Source organism: Palaemon carinicauda, chromosome 17 (genome assembly GCF_036898095.1).
Source record: "Palaemon carinicauda isolate YSFRI2023 chromosome 17, ASM3689809v2, whole genome shotgun sequence".
NCBI lineage: Eukaryota > Metazoa > Arthropoda > Malacostraca > Decapoda > Palaemonidae > Palaemon > Palaemon carinicauda.
Window position 1 is genome coordinate 63,816,939 of NC_090741.1, and position 18,047 is coordinate 63,834,985.

Here is an 18,047-nt window from a genome sequence, read left to right on the forward strand (position 1 = left end):
CCCCTAGCTAGCAGGACAATATCCTAGTTAGCAGGATAATCCTTAGCTAGCAGGAAAATCCCCCAACTAGCAGGAAAATCCCCTAGCTAGCAGGAAAATCCCCAAGCTAGCAGGACAATGCCCTAGTTAGCAGGATAATGACCTAGCTAACAGGAAAATCCCCTAGTTAGCAGGACCATGCCCTAGCTAGCAGGAAAATCCCCTTGCTAGCAGGACAAGGCCCTAGCTAGCAGGACAATGCCCTAGCTAACAGGACAATGCCCTAGCTAGCAGGACAATGCCCTAGCTAGCAGGACAATGCCCTAGCTAGCAGGAAAATCCCCTTGCTAGCAGGAAAATGCCTTAGCCAGCAGGACAAGGCCCTAGCTAGCAGGACAAGGCCCTAACTAGCAGGACAAGGCCCTAGCTAGCAGGAAAATCCCCTAGCTAGCAGGATAATGCCCTAGCTAATAAGACAATGTCCTAGCCAGCAGGACAACGCACTAGCTAGCAGGACAATGCCCTACAGAATGACCATCTATACATATCATTAGCGCCTAAGCCGCTCTCCACCCAAACTAGGACCATGGAGAGCCAAGCAATGGCTGTTGATGACTCAGCAGGTAGACATATAGGCCCCCCTAACCAAACACCTTCATCCTTAGCTCATAAGGATAGTGAGATTTTAAAGGCCGCTCATGGATGGCAGAGACAAGGGACAGTCACACTGCCTCAGCTAGCAGGACAACGCCCTGGAGACTGACCGTATATATAGATAGGATCAGCGCCCAAGCAAGGACCAAGGAGGTCCAGGCAATGGCCCAGCAAGTAGACCTATAGGCTCCGACAAATTTACAGGTAATAACCAAAACAAAAATCAAAGAAATCAAAATTCTCTGTGATACAATTCAAAATAAGCACAATTTTTGTTCTATTATCGTGTATTAGACCCTTATATTTCAATAGTGTAAATTCACGTCCATTTTTAATCTTTTTTTAAAAGTAATTTTTATTTTATTACCATGTTTTATACAGTCTCATATTCTAATATTGTAAATTCACGTCCCTTTTCTTAACCTCTCTTTAAATGTAATTTTTATTCTATTATTATGTATTAGACCCTTCTTATATTTTAATATTGTAAATTCACGGGCCATTTTTTAGTCTTTTTAAATGTAATTTTTATTCTATTATGTATTACACCTTTCTTGTATTTTAATGTTGTAAATTCACGTCCCATTTCTTAATCTCTTTTTAATGTAATTTTTATTATTTAAATATTAATTTTTATTATTATGCATTGGGCCCTTAAATTTTAATAGTGTAAATTCACGTCCCAGTTTTTAATATCTTTAAATGTTTAGATACGAAAGTTGTAATGGACACCCCTCCTTAAAAATTTCTGGCTACGCCACTGTAACTTCTCCCTGGTTAATCAGGCGTCCCTAAATATTATTCGTCTTGTTCCTTTTCATGGATAATACTATAATGCAAAGAATTCCAGAGTAATACGACATCTCTAAATAACTTGAAGAAACCAACAGTATACTTATGAAAATGGAATTCGAAGATTATTCTAACAAACATTATACAAAAGGTTAATTTGATATTTCTACATCGTATCATGGGCAGATTTTGGAAAACAATATTCAAATGCAATTATTTTATTGTTCAAGACACCAGGAAGGGGTAGGGTTAAAATGATTTATGAACGATAGATATATAAAATGGATATTTTACGTTTTAAAAAGCACATTGAGGATACTGGAGATCTGTGACATGAAATTGGGGCAAAAGGACACACAGACGAAGCATCATCGTAGTTTGTTTTCAAATACTGAGGCACTTCAAGTGAAAATGAAAACTTAAATATTTTTTCTTTAATATTTTTCTTTGTGATTATTTTTACAGTTATATTTCTTTAAAAGCACGAATCAGTTATCCTTTTATTTTTGCATTCTAGCACAAACAATATAATCTTCATATATGCATATAAATTTTCTGTTAATGGGAAACAGGGTGCCGGTTTAGTATATAGCCTACCTTTCGAATATGGCCTACGAAATTCTATCTGTTTTAGTATGTGGCCTGACCTAACTTAACCTAACCTTACCTAACCTAGTAAGCCAGGTGGGCCATATACTAAACCAGAATAAAAAAGGTAGCCTAACCTAACCTAACCTTACCTAACATAACCTTACCTAAACTAACCTAACCTAACCTAGCAAGCCAGGTAGGCCACATACTAAACCAGAATAAAAAAGGTAGCCTTACCTAACCTAACCTTACCTAAACTAACCTAGCAAGCCAGGTAGGCCACATACTAAGCCAGAATAAAAAAGGTAGCCTAACCTAACCTAACCTTACCTATCATAACCTTACCTAAACTAACCTAACCTAACCTAGCAAGCCAGGTAGGCCACATACTAAACCAGAATAAAAAAGGTAGCCTTACCTAACCTAACCTTACCTAAACTAACCTAGCAAGCCAGGTAGGCCACATACTAAACCAGAATAAAAAAGGTAGCCTAACCTAACCTAACCTTACCTATCATAACCTTACCTAAACTAACCTAACCTAACCTAGCAAGCCAGGTAGGCCACATACTAAACCAGAATAAAAAAGATAGGCCACATATTAAACCGGCACCGGAAACAGTAATTAAATCTGATAACCGACAGCAATACTGTATTCATAAAATATCTTTGATTTTCTTAATCCATCCCTTAACAATGGGCAAAGAAAACACCGTATAAAATGAAAATAAAAAAACCTCCAAGATACAAAAAAGGAAAATTCTATATCTAAAAAATATAATTACAGATTCTATTACTGCTCTTCTAGGACACTCCAAAATCAAACCATTGTTCTCTAGACTTGGGTAGGGCCATGGCCTCTGTACCATAATCTTCCACTGTCTTGGGCTAGAGTTCTCTTGCCTTTCCTTATAGTTGAGAGAGAGAGAGAGAGAGAGAGAGAGAGAGAGAGAGAGAGAGAGAGAGAGAGAGAGAGAGAGAGAGAGAGATAAATCATTAGAAAGTCGATCCATAGCAGACTACGCTAGACCGAATGGGGCAAAGATGGAAATGGCGTCAAAAAATAGGGACGGGTCTTGAACAAAGGAGAATAAGAGAGAGAGAGAGAGAGAGAGAGAGAGAGAGAGAGAGGAGAGAGAGAGAGAGAGAGAGAGAGAGAGAGAGAGAGAGAGAGAGAGAGAGAGATATTACCTTTAAACCAACAATCAGCCGGTAGGAAATCACCCCTCGGTCTATTGAGCTGGAAGCGATCTTCAGGGGGCAGATGGGCGCCTGTAATGGCCACAATAAGCGGAAGAGCCCAGCCGAAGAAGCTATAGGCAGCATACAGGCCCTTCCCATCACGAGTCCTGCAGGATCTGAAAGGATATTCTGGTTATTTCAGTATTTTCCTTAGATTAATATCAAATTACTAGACTGAATGGTTCATTTCTGATGTGGTTTGTTGTTGTTGTTGTTATTATTTAAGCTACAACCCTAAGCCCAAGGGCTCCAACAGGGAAAATAGCCCACAGAGGAAAGGAAATAAGGAAATAAATAAACTACAAGAGAAGTAACTAACAATTAACATAAAATATTTTAAGAACAGCAACATGACAATAAATATTTCAAATATACATATATATATATATATATATATATATATATATATATATTCTAAATATATATATAAATTTATATCATAAATATATATATATATATATATATATATATATATATATATATATATATATACATATATATATATATATACAGTATATATATATATGTGTGTGTATATATATATATATACATATATATATATATATATATATATATATATATATATATATATATATATATATATACATATATATATATATATATACATATATATACACATACTAGAAAACCAAAAAAAAAACACGAGGAAGATATAGAAGATTGAATAGTGTGCCCAAGTGTATCCTCAAGCAAAAGACCTCTACCTCAAAAGACAGTGGAAGAACATGATACAGAGGCTGTGGCACTGCCCAAGACTCGGGCACAATGACTCTCACCTGATGCAAAACCATACGTGAAAGCAGACCAACGTCAGCCAGAAATATGTGGCCAGAATTCCCAAGTGATTCATAGTTCCTGAAACGAAAACAAAATACAATCGTCTGTTGTAGTCCAAAGGTAGAAATACTTTAAATATTTAAATTTATGAAACAAAAACACAAGAGGATCCTCTGTTGTAATTCCCAAGATATACATACTTTAAATACTAACATTTATGAAATTCGTGAAATAAAAACACAAGAGGATCCTCTGTTGTAATTCCCAAGATATACATACTTTAAATACTAACATTTATGAAATTCGTGAAATAAAAACACAAGAGAATCTTCTGTTGTTATTTTTAAGATAGACATACTTTAAATACCTACATTTATGAAATTCAAGTATGTCTACCTTTGGACTACAACAGACGATTGTATTTTGTGTTCGTTTCATGAATTTAAGCATTTCAGTTATGTCTTTCTTTGGGAGTACAACAGAGGATTCTCTTGTGTTTTTATTTCATGAATTTCATAAATGTAAGTATTTAAAGTATGTCCATCTTTGGGAATACAACAGAGGATTCTCTCGTGTTTTTATTTCATGAAATACTTAAAATTATGAAACAAAAAACAGAAAAGAATCATCTGTTGTAATTTTAGAGATAATCATAACTGAAATGCTTAAATTTTATGAAACACACATACAAGAGAATCCTCTGTTGTAATCACAAATGTAGACATACTTCAGAATGTTTAAATTCGTGTCCCTCATTTTATCTTCTGTTAATTGGCTTTCTCTACAATTTAAATATGTTAATGAATGAAACAGTGTCTAACTTTACCATATATTGGTAACTGAATACGTTAATGTTAAAAATTTCCGATAAATAACTAACTCTATCTACATTATTCTGTCGGTAATTGCAAGTTTAATTTTCATCAAATACTATTTATAAACATCTTTACTTTCACGAATATTAGTAATTAAATAGTAATACAATCACCATACCTTCAGTACATACTAGCAAAAAAAAAAAAAAAGAGCTTTGTCTACATAGGTATTCCATAGCATTTTCATTTTTGTATGTTGATATAAAATTACCAGTATGCAGTTACCAACATTACTCAATCTTATTACTGTGACTAAATCAGCTATGTAAGAGTCCACTTTGACTCACTGGGCAGGTTAATCTCTTCCTTTTAATAATAATAATAATAATAATAATAATAATAATAATAATAATAGTAACTTGAAGAAAACACCATGGCGTGTCTAAGAACTTGGGTATTAAAATTCTAGTTATATACGTTGTATATCTAAAAAATACAGGAGCTTTAGCACTTTTTACAAAGTGCCTCTTCAGTTTTGAAATATACAATGTATGTAAACTGGATTTATAATAATAATAATAATAATAATAATAATAATAATAATTATTATCATTATTATTATTATTATTATTATTATTATTATTATTATCAAAGTGAGGACCGAAGAGAGGGAAAGACCTCTTCTGTTCCTCTTTTGATGTCTGCTGCCCCCCAAAATTAGAAGTAAGTCCCTTTGTAAATAGAATAGATTATGACCATACCTATAAAAGAGCAGAAGAATCCCAGAGAAGCCTCTTGCTGCTGTCTGTTGACGATAATCGACGTGAAAGCTAAGAGAAGCGCCAATAGAAACGAGATCACACAGCGGTCTAGGTTACTCGATCTGGGATTTCTGAAGCACGCGTAAATGAGCAAAGACGCTGCGATGCATATACAGGAAATGACCATGAACACGAGGTCGACGAGTACGTGTCTGGTACGGCAGTAGTGATCGGTCTTTTCGTAACAGGCGAAAGCTTCTTCTTTGATTCCTCCGTCTGGATGGGAATGGAAATCAATACAGTATTGCCTGGGAGGTATCATTGGTAAAAAGTCATCTTGCGTGCTAAGCCAACCAGTCTCCAAAACGCTGTATTTTTCGTAATGCAGAGCCAAAGGACATTGGGGAAAGCCGTAAAGGATTTGTAAATTATTTGGGGGATGTACTTCAATATTTGTATTTTTGGTAGAGAAGAATCTTGGAGTCCACACGACGTCGTTTTTCGAGACGCAACCTTCACCAAACACCATACCTTTTGGACAACATTTTCTAATGCAAATGCTCCTTTGACACTTTACATCTTCATCTTTCGCCTTAATGGCATCATAGTCGTGACAAAACTCAACCGCGAAGACGGGCTCCTTTTTCCCAGAAGGTTCAAAGAGGGCTTCCATGCAAAATTCTTCCACAAGCCATTCGTTTCCCCCAGGGGTTGTCCAGGGGAATAACGTAGAGCCTTTGACATATATGAAGTTCAGAAGACTATTTACTATGACCTGCCGTATCTTGTGATCGTCTCCACCGCATTTGCGATCCCACATTTCATGTCCTTGAATGATTATAGGCAAAACGGACCTGGCTTTGGGTAGCTTCACTGACACTGAGATGTCCACAGGCCGATAGGGAACGCATGATTTGCCTGAGAGGGCGTATCCCGGGCTGCAGCATCTCTTGATTGACACTCCTGATTTTTCAGATGAGGATGAACTGTTCACATAAGGCACTAGTAACACAAAAGTGAGCCACTTGAAACTTAAAAGCATTTCTATTTCGGGGTTTCAACAGTGACCCGTATTGAATGAGCAATCGTCATCAAACCTTCTACCATTTACAGAATTATTGTGTCCCCAAGTTATAGAACGGCTGAACGTGAATTATTCTCCTTTGGGTGAACATTTAGGATCTGAAAGTAAAGGTAAACAAACTTATATTAGAAGCATATCAATCTTTAAGTACCAATAATTCTTACTTATATAACACCAAGAGCATCATGATAAGAAATAATATCTAATAAATAAATGGAACAAACTTCAGCTATACGTAAACAACAACAACAAAAACCAACAACAACAACAACAACAACAATAATAATAATAATAATAATAATAATAATAATAATAGACACCTCTTCACACCACACCAGCCAATCAATTTTCTTATGACCTGAGCAATGATGAAAATAATATTACCAAGTTTCATACTATTCAATAATGAAAAAAAAAAAAATCATCTAACCTCATGAAACACAGGAAGAGTTCCACGAGTATAATCTGTATTTCCAAAACCACTAGTCTTTGGGCAAGTGCATTCTAAAACATTGGCCCATGTAAATTACCTGGTTGGGTAATCACCAATAAATGAAAGACAAAAAGTCATGTGGCCCCTTTTTGTAGCAAGGAAAAAGGACTTGAAACTAACCCATAAAGGAGCCCCTTTTTACAGCAAAGACAAAGGACTTGAAACTAAACCTAAAGGAGCACCTTTTTGCAGCAAGGACAAAGGACTTGAAACTAAACCTAAAAAGAGTCCCTTTTTATAGCATGGATGAAGGACTTGAAACTCATCCTAAAAGGAGCCATCTTTTGAAGCAAAGACAAAGGACTTGAAACTAAACCTGAAAAGAGCACCTTTTTGCAGCAAGGACAAAGGACTTGAAACTAAACCTAAAAAGGCCACCTTTTTGCAGCAAGGACAAAGGACTTGAAACTAAACCTGAAAAGAGCCCCTTTTTGCAGCAAGGACAAAGGACTTGAAACTAAACCTAAAAAGGGCACCTTTTTGCAGCAAGGACAAAGGACTTGAAACTAAACCTAAAAAGGGCACCTTTTTGCAGCAAGGACAAAGGACTTGAAACTAAACCTAAAAAGGCCACCTTTTTGCAGCAAGGACAAAGGACTTGAAACTAAACCTGAAAAGAGCCCCTTTTTGCAGCAAGGACAAAGGACTTGAAACTAAACCTAAAAAGGGCACCTTTTTGCAGCAAGGACAAAGGACTTGAAACTAAACCTAAAAAGGGCACCTTTTTGCAGCAAGGACAAAGGACTTGAAACTAAACCTGAAAAGAGCACCTTTTTGCAGCAAGGACAAAGGATTTTAAAATAAACCTAAAAAGAGCATCTTTTTGTAGCAAGGACAAAGGACTTGAAACTAAACCCGAAAAGAGCACCTTTTTGCAGCAAGGACAAAGGACTTGAAACTAAACCTAAAAAGGGCACCTTTTTGCAGCAAGGACAAAGGACTTGAAACTAAACCTGAAAAGGGCACCTTTTTGCAGCAAGGACAAAGGACTTGAAACTAAACCTGAAAAGAGCACCTTTTTGCAGCAAGGACAAAGGACTTGAAACTAAACCTAAAAAGGCCACCTTTTTGCAGCAAGGACAAAGGACTTGAAACTAAACCTGAAAAGAGCACCTTTTTGCAGCAAGGACAAAGGACTTGAAACTAAACCTGAAAAGAGCACCTTTTTGCAGCAAGGACAAAGGACTTGAAACTAAACCTGAAAAGAGCACCTTTTTGCAGCAAGGACAAAGGACTTGAAACTAAACCTAAAAAGGCCACCTTTTTGCAGCAAGGACAAAGGACTTGAAACTAAACCTGAAAAGAGCACCTTTTTGCAGCAAGGACAAAGGACTTGAAACTAAACCTAAAAAGGGCACCTTTTTGCAGCAAGGACAAAGGACTTGAAACTAAACCTGAAAAGGGCACCTTTTTGCAGCAAGGACAAAGGACTTTAAAATAAACCTGAAAAGAGCACCTTTTTGCAGCAAGGACAAAGGGCTTGAAACTAAACCTGAAAAGAGCACCTTTTTGCAGCAAGGACAAAGGACTTGAAACTAAACCTAAAAAGGCCACCTTTTTGCAGAAAGGACAAAGGACTTGAAACTAAACCTGAAAAGAGCACCTTTTTGCAGCAAGGACAAAGGACTTGAAACTAAACCTGAAAAGAGCACCTTTTTGCAGCAAGGACAAAGGACTTGAGACTAAACCTGAAAAGGGCACCCTTTTGCAGCAAGGACAAAGGACTTTAAAATAAACCTGAAAAGAGCACCTTTTTGCAGCAAGGACAAAGGACTTGAAACTAAACCTGAAAAGAGCACCTTATTGCAGCAAGGACAAAGGACTTGAAACTAAACCTAAAAAGGCCACCTTTTTGCAGCAAGGACAAAGGACTTGAAACTAAGAGCACCTTTTTGCAGCAAGGACAAAGGACTTGAAACTAAACCTGAAAAGAGCACCTTTTTGCAGCAAGGACAAAGGACTTGAAACTAAACCTGAAAAGAGCACCTTTTTGCAGCAAGGACAAAAGACTTGAAACTAAACCTGAAAAGGGCACCTTTTTGCAGCAAGGACAAAGGACTTGAAACTAAACCTGAAAAGAGCACCTTATTGCAGCAAGGACAAAGGACTTGAGACTAAACCTAAAGAGGGCACCTTTTTGCAGCAAGGACAAAGGACTTGAAACTAAACCTGAAAAGAGCACCTTTTTGCGGCAAGGACAAAGGACTTGAAACTAAACCTAAAGAGGGCACCTTTTTGCAGCAAGGACAAAGGACTTGAAACTAAACCTGAAATGAGCACCTTTTTGCAGCAAGGACAAAGGACTTGAAACTAAACCTAAAAAGGGCCCCTTTTTGCAGCAAGGACAAAGGACTTGAAACTAAACCTGAAAAGGGCACCTTTTTGCAGCAAGGACAAAGGACTTGAAACTAAACCTGAAAAGAGCACCTTTTTGCAGCAAGGACAAAGGACTTGAAACTAAACCTGAAAAGAGCACCTTTTACAGCAAGGACAAAGGACTTGAAACTAAACCTGAAAAGAGCACCTTTTTGCAGCAAGGACAAAGGACTTGAAACTAAACCTAAAAAGGGCCCCTTTTTGCAGCAAGGACAAAGGACTTGAGACTAAACCTGAAAAGGGCACCCTTTTGCAGCAAGGACAAAGGACTTTAAAATAAACCTGAAAAGAGCACCTTTTTGCAGCAAGGACAAAGGACTTGAAACTAAACCTGAAAAGAGCACCTTATTGCAGCAAGGACAAAGGACTTGAAACTAAACCTAAAAAGGCCACCTTTTTGCAGCAAGGACAAAGGACTTGAAACTAAGAGCATCTTTTTGCAGCAAGGACAAAGGACTTGAAACTAAACCTGAAAAGAGCACCTTTTTGCAGCAAGGACAAAGGACTTGAAACTAAACCTGAAAAGAGCACCTTTTTGCAGCAAGGACAAAGGACTTGAGACTAAACCTGAAAAGGGCACCCTTTTGCAGCAAGGACAAAGGACTTTAAAATAAACCTGAAAAGAGCACCTTTTACAGCAAGGACAAAGGACTTGAAACTAAACCTGAAAAGGGCACCTTTTTGCAGCAAGGACAAAGGACTTGAAACTAAACCTGAAAAGAACACCTTTTTGCAGCAAGGACAAAGGACTTGAAACTAAACCTGAAAAGAGCACCTTTTACAGCAAGGACAAAGGACTTGAAACTAAACCTGAAAAGAGCACCTTTTACAGCAAGGACAAAGGACTTGAAACTAAACCTGAAAAGGGCACCTTTTTGCAGCAAGGACAAAGGAGTTGAAACTAAACCTAAAAAGAGTCCCTTTTTACAGCAAGGACAAAGGACTTGAAACTAACCCACAGAGCTGCTTTTTACAGCAAGGACAAAGGACTTGAAACTAACCCATAGAGCCCCTTTTTACAGCAAGGATAAAGGACTTGAAACTAAACCTAAAGGAGCACCTTTTTGCAGCAAGGACAAGGGACTTGAAACTAACCCATAGAGCCCATTTTTACAGCAAGGACGAAGGACTTGAAACGCATCCTAAAAGGAGCAACCTTATGAAGCAGACAAAGGACTAGAAACTAAACCTGAAAAGAGCCCCTTTTTGCAGCAAGGACAAAGGACTTGAAACTAATCCTGAAAAAAAGCCACTTTTGCAGCAAGGACAAAGGAGTTAAAACTTATCCTAAATAGAGCAAAATACTTATCTAAATTCAATTTAAAAAATTCTATATGAAAGAATAACTTATCCTCAGTAAATTTGTCAGAAAATTACAAAATTCTCAAAATTGGCAAGAATTTCAAAAACATATCTTCCGCAATATTTCTAGGATATTGTGGAAATCAAAATAAAAAGACACACTACAACAAAACAGCTATGGAGATTTGAATGAAAAGTTAATGCTAATAAAAATAAAACAAAAATTAGCCTAATGTCTTGAAAACTAACTGAGCAATAAAAAAATTATATGAATTCGGTATACATAATGTCCATTTGCAAGTTTTTTTTTTCTTTTCAACCATGATTAAAGATTTAGATCAGAAGTTATTCACTCTTTTCTGAGATGGGGTGTGGATTGAGGCCGCAGTATTGCCAGTTTGGCCTATTTTTCAGACCAAAAAAACTCAAATTTGGACTTTTTAAAAAATTGGTTGGCCTTAAGTTATATGAAAAAAGCCGGGCCTTACATACTATATATTTGGCCTTTTTCTACTAATGGTTTGGCCTTTTAAAGCTTCTGTTGATTAGAAGTTGGCCATTTTTCATATAGAAAACCTGGCAACCCTGAATTTGAGGGTGTCCTTTTTCCAAGCACCAGCTGCACCAGGGGTAGAGGCGGCCACCCCCCCTCTACCCTCAGTGCAGCATAGGAGGTGGAATGTTGAGGATTACTATTGGAGGTTGATTATGAATTTTTTTCTCCGGCTATGCTTATTCTTTCTATTTCCCTTTACGAAGTTTACTAAGCCTTTGCCGTTATGCATTGTGTTGGCCTACAAATTATGCTGTACATAAAGCCAAATGAAACAATTATGAATAACAAATACTGGAGGTTTATTTTCGTCATAAATAACTAGCATAAATAATGTATGAGCGGGTGTGTGTACACCAATAAAGAGGGCGAGTCCTAAAATTTCGTATAATGTACATACATACATACATACATATATACAGAGAGAGAGAGAGAGAGAGAGAGAGAGAGAGAGAGAGAGAGAGAGAGAGAGAGAGAGAGAGAGAGAGAATGTTAACACACACACACACACACACACACACGCACACATATATATATATATATATATATATATATATATATATATATATATATATATATATATATATATATATATATATATATATATATATATATACATATATGTGTGTATGCGTATGTGTGTTATATACTCTCTCTCTCTCTCTCTCTCTCTCTCTCTCTCTCTCTCTCTCTCTCTCTCTATATATATATATATATATATATATATATATATAATATATATAGGCAATGTAAAATATCGATGAAAAAAACATACACTTAAAATTATCCCTTGTAATAAATATTTTAATTATTAATAAAGAAAGGAGGGAAAGTTGGAACAACCCAAACATTTCTGCCAACCGTACGACGTTGGTCAGAATAAAGAATAAAACCATAATAGATAAATTTTCTAAAAATAATGACATAAACATATCGCACTGTTTATGGATTATTAAAGGGTGGGCCTTTTAAATACCCACGCACCACACCCACCGCTAGAAAACATTAAAGAAATAAAGAAAATTCAGGTCGAAATATGGCATGAGCGGTTCTGTGCCGTTGCCACAGATGTCGTACTATTTTCCACTGTATTCAACTTGATTTCAGAGGGATGATAGAAAATTGCCTGAAATAACCATATGAGTCCCTTAAAGTTTCGCTCTACTTAACAGCTAAACTGAACATCCATGAAACAACGAATGGACTAAATGTTATAAACTTAAACGAAACATTCAGATAAGGGAAAAGGAACAATCATAACTAACCAGTGTTGCCAGATGGGTTAGTCTAAAAGTCCCTAAAACTCGTGATAAAAAATCCCCCAAAACCACCCAAAAAATCCCCATTTCCAGAAATATATTTTCTTCTATAGAAATTACTCACTATACTTCATGTAATTGTAAATAAACTAATTGAAACAATATAAAGGTTTACTCATCTCTGTTACTTTTTAATAGAAATATGTACAGAATATCGTCACCAGTCATCCACAATCCCCAAATCTAAGGATAAATTCCTAAATGTAAAGAAAAATCCCCAAATCTAGGAATAAATCCCCATATCTGGCACCACTGTAACTAAGTCCCACAATTCATACAAAGAGAACTAAGAATATGATTCTTAAACGTCTGGCAGAGAGGGCGTCGGCGTACGCAGCTAAGCTAGAGTAAGACAATATATTTAGACCTTGGATAAGATCATAAGACCTAAACAGCTGTGCGTGTAATTCATGCGAACTACTTGTTTGTTCGTATGTTGTTGGTTTTTCTTTTACGTGGGTGTTGGGATGACATTCTGAGTCTAGACACTACACATTGCAAAGGAAAGACCATCATCTGCACATTTGCTTAGTTTTAAGAGGAGTTTTGATATTATTATTATTATTATAATTATTATTACTTGCTAAGCTAAAGCCCTAGTTAGAAAAGTAGGATTCTATAAGCCCAAGGGCTCCAACAGGGAAAACAACCCAGTAAGGAAAGGAAATAAGGAAATAAATAAAATACAAGAAAAGCAATGAGAAATTAAAACATTTTAAGAATAGCAACAACATTAAAATAGATCGGTGCTACTATAGCGTGAGGTCTACCACACTATAGCGTGAGATCTACCTCCCGTTAGTACTATAGCGTGAGGTCTACCACACTAGCGTGAGATCTACCAAGGCCAATGAGATCTACCTCCCGTTAGTACTATAGCGTGAGGTCTACTGCTGAATTATTCGTCCCTCATAGATACAACACATTTCATACATTTGTTTAAGCAATAAACACTTAATTTAAACATATCTTAGAAATTACTTAAATAGATAATTGGATTTCTAATTACATTAAAAAAGTAATAAAGGTAAAAATAAACATGTAATATATTTCCATACATTTATTCTAGCGGTACACTCTTCGTACATCAAACATGTCATATATTTCCATACATTTATTCTAGCGATACACACTTCGTACATCTTCTAAGAATGACACAAATAGATCTGCTTCTTGAACTGTATCCAAGAGATTGTGTTCTCTTAAAAAGGCGAGTGCTGCTTCTTCTGTCAGAATGACTCTTCTATAAAACTCCTTCAGCAACATTTTTAGTACCCTCAATCGATGATATCTCTTTTAGGCCGAGGGAAAAACTGATTTAGGAGCTGTAGGACGCGGTAGACCTCACCCTCAACCTGGGTAGGCGACATATGGCGGTAGACCTCACACTATAGTAGCACCAATAGATATTTCTATATAAACTATAATTTATATTAAGAAGCAAGAGGAAGATAAATAAGATATAGTAGTGTGCTTGAATGTACCCTCAAGTAAGATAACTCTACCCCAAATAGTGAAAGACCCTGACACAGAGGCTATGGACCTACCCAAGACTAAAGAACAATGGTTTGATTTTGGAGTGTCCTTCTCCTAAAAGAGCTGCTTACCATAGCTAAAGAGTCTCTTCTACCCTTACCAAGAGGAAAGTGGCCACTGAACAATTGCAGTTTAGTAGTTAACCCCTTGAACGAAGAAGAATTGTTTGGTAATCTCAGTGTTGTCATGTGTTTGAGGATATAGGAACATGTGGAAAGACTAGGCTAGACTATTCGGTGTATGTGTAGGCAAAAGGAAAATAAGCCGTAACCATAGAGAAGGAGCCAATGTAGTACTGTCTGGCCAGTCAAAGGACCCAATGACTCCCTACCGGTAGTATCTCAACGGGTGGCTGATGCCCTGGTCATCCTAATACTCTCTCTCTCTCTCTCTCTCTCTCTCTCTCTCTCTCTCTCTCTCTCTCTCTCTCTCTCTCTCTCTCTCTCTATATATATATATATATATATATATATATATATATATATATAATATGTGTGTTTATATATGTCTGAGTGTAAATTAAACATGTGATAGTAAACAAAATGAGATTATGAAATTTAAAATACCACTTTCTCTAAAACGATAAGTATTTAGTCAGATGGTCCTACCAGAATTAACTTATGCATCAGAAACTTGGAGCCTTACTAAAGCTTTAGAAAATAAGCTAGTTAAAACTCAAAGACCATTGGAAAGAATAATAAAAAAAAAAAATTCCATGACCTAAGATCTAGTTGTGGCGAAAATTTCTTCAAAATCTCTCAAGTAGTTTTGACGTTATTTTTCAAATGGCGAAAAATGCTACCGGATCCGGATCAGATCTAAAACTCAATGGGGTCGTCCATGGCCTATGGTCTATCTATAGTGAAAATTTCGTCAAAATCTGTTGAGTAGTTTTAACGTAATCCTGTCCACAGACACACAGACTTATGTCCACAGACACAGAAAAATTAATAAGCCGACTCGATCGCATAACCTCATTGCCGGGGTAAATATCAATCGGTCAGCAATCTTTTGGTATCAAGCTAAATCTATGATAATTTTTTATTATTACCGTCATTATCCTATTGAAAAGTCATTGAAAAAAGTAAAAATCTATCTATATCTATTTACCAAGGCACTTCCCCCAAATTTGGGGGTAGCCGACATAACAACAAAATCAAAAGGGAACTTTTCCTCTCTTTGCTCCTCCCAGCCTGATGAGGAATTCACCCGAGTTTGGTTGGTACAGCTAAGGTGGCACAATCCACCCTTCCCCGTTATCCACCACAAATGAAGCTTCATATGCTAAATCTCCTACTGCTGCTACCTCAGCGGTCACCAAGGCGACCGGAGGAAGCAGTAGAGACCATCGGAACTACGTCACAATCGCTAGCCAATTATTCCTATTCCTAGCATACCCTTCTAACTCTCTCATATCTATCCTCCTATCAACTAGAGCTTTCTTCACTCCATCCATCCACCAATATAGATATAAAGGCCAAAAACTACATGTATAAAAAAATCAGATATTGAAGAAAATTTACTTGAATCTGTTGACTTCATGTCGCAACATACATAAACATTTATGAAATAAACACCAATTGTTATGAAACCCAATAAAATATCCAGATTTTTCAAAGAAAAAAAAATTGCCTTGATTTCTCTCATAACAAAAAACATTCTTCAAAAAAAAAAAAAAGTTCAAATATATTACTAATCAATACCTTTGACAAAGCCGTAGAAGAAGATCGTGTTTACAAGATTGCTTTGAGATTTTAGCAAACGTCTCGACTTCAGCAATAAGGAAGCGCTGTCCTCGGATGCTCGTACTAAACTAAACCATTTAAGAAGTTACCAACCATTTGCGAAATTGCGATCTGGTGTGGTAATGCGTTTAAGCCCACACTATCGTACGTGGGGCAGAAACACTCTCTCTCTCTCTCTCTCTCTCTCTCTCTCTCTCTCTCTCTCTCTCTCTCTCTCTCTCTCTCTCTCTCTCTCTCTAAGTTCTAAGCGTGCAAACTTATTTCTTAATGTTTAAACGACTAGTTTGTATGTAAAGAATTTGACTATGAAGCAAAGGTCGAGAAACGGAGCAAAAGAAAGTAGGCTAAAAGCTAAAGTAGAGTAAAAGCTAAAGCAGGCTAAAAGCTAAAGTAAGCGAAAGCTAAAGTAGGCAAAAGCTAAAGTAGGCTAAAACCTAAAGTAGGCTAAAACCTAAAGTAGGGTAAAAGCTAAAGCAGGCTAAAAGCTAAAGTAAGCGAAAGCTAAATTAGGCAACAATCTAAAGTAGGCTAAAAGCTAAAATAGGAAAAAAGCTAAAGTAGGAAAAAAAGCTAAAGTAGGCTAAAACCTAACGTAGGCTAACAGCTAAAGCAGGCTAAAAGCTAAAGTGGACTGAAAGCCAAAGTAGGCTAAAAGCTAAAGAAACTAAAAGCTAAAGTAGACCAAAAAGTGGTTGCAGAAGGACGTTATAGTATAACGGGGAATGGGGCTCGTCATGAAACCACCCAAGTATCAGGGGTAAAACACGAGGCCAAAAATTGGGTGCAGTCAAGTATATATCTTTATCTATTATTATTATTATTATTATTATTATCATTATTATTATTATTAGCAAAGCTACACCCCTAGTTGGAAAAGCAAGATGCTATAAGCCCAAGGGCTCCAATAAAGAAAAATAGCCCAGTGAGGAAAGGAAATAAGGAAATAAATAAATGAGAACAAATCAACAATAAATCATTCTAAAGACAGTAACAACGTTAGAAACAGATGTCATATACAAACTATAAAAACTCATGTCAGCCTAGTCAACCTAAAAACATTTGGTGCTACTATAGCGTGAGATCTACCTCCCGTTAGTACTATAGCGTGAGGTCTACCGCTGAATTATTCGTCCCTCATAGATAAAACACATTTCATACATTTGTTTAAGCAATAAACACTTAATTTAAACATATCTTAGAAATGACTTAAATAGATAATTGGATTTCTAATTACATTAAAAAAAAGGAATAAAGGTAAAAATAAACATGTTATCATATATTTCCATACATTTATGCTAGCGATACACTCTTCGTACATCAAACATATTATCATATATTTCCATACATTTATGCTAGCGATACTATCTTCGTACATCAAACATGTTATCATATATTTCCATACAATTATTCTAGCGATACACTTCTTCGTACATCAAACAGGTTATCATATATTTCCATACATTTATTCTAGCGATGCACACTTCGTACATCGTCTAAGAATGACACAAATTGATCATTGGAATTTTTTCTCATCACCTTCCAGCAAAAATGATCAAGATGAGACTGGAACAGCTGACGACCAACACCTAGCATTAATCTCTTCAGAATCCAACCACGATCGCTCAATTGCCTGTGTGTGTGCTCCTGTCGCTGGATTCACATAATATTGCTGGTGGTTCACTGTAGAATGCTGATATCGATGATATCTCTTTTAGGCCGAGGGAAAAACTGATTCAGGAGCTCTATTTGCTTCCTTTTTTATGGGCAGGTCACGTGGACAGGTCACGTTTTTGATGGATTCGGGCAGTTCACCTGTTCGATGGTTAGATGCGGGGCTCTGGGACGCTGGTCACGCGGTAGACCTCACCCTCCACTTGGGTAGGCGACATATGGCGGTAGACCTCACACTATAGTAGCACCAAACATTTGCTCCAACTTTGAACTTTTTAAGTTCTACTGATTCAACTACCCGATTAACATCATTCCACAACTTGGTAACAGCTGGAA

The 18,047-nt window shown here is 36.6% G+C and overlaps 1 protein-coding gene across 3 annotated transcripts in view; it reads right to left on the minus strand.

The window, feature by feature from the left end:
- The window catches only part of LOC137656830 (probable G-protein coupled receptor Mth-like 2), a 101,733-nt gene that overhangs the window by 50,314 nt on the left and 33,372 nt on the right, over positions 1-18,047 (minus strand). For 2 of the 3 annotated variants that reach the window (XM_068391151.1, XM_068391153.1), the window contains exons 3-5: positions 5,633-6,814; positions 4,056-4,134; positions 3,208-3,374 (exon numbers count right to left, since the gene is read on the minus strand). In XM_068391151.1, coding sequence (XP_068247252.1) covers positions 3,208-3,374; positions 4,056-4,134; positions 5,633-6,674 — 1,288 coding nt within the window. In that variant the 5' untranslated portion in view covers positions 6,675-6,814. Of the gene's footprint in view, positions 1-3,207; positions 3,375-4,055; positions 4,135-5,632; positions 6,815-15,998; positions 16,101-18,047 lie in introns of those variants that run through there. The other variant, XM_068391152.1, reaches the window with a different exon arrangement.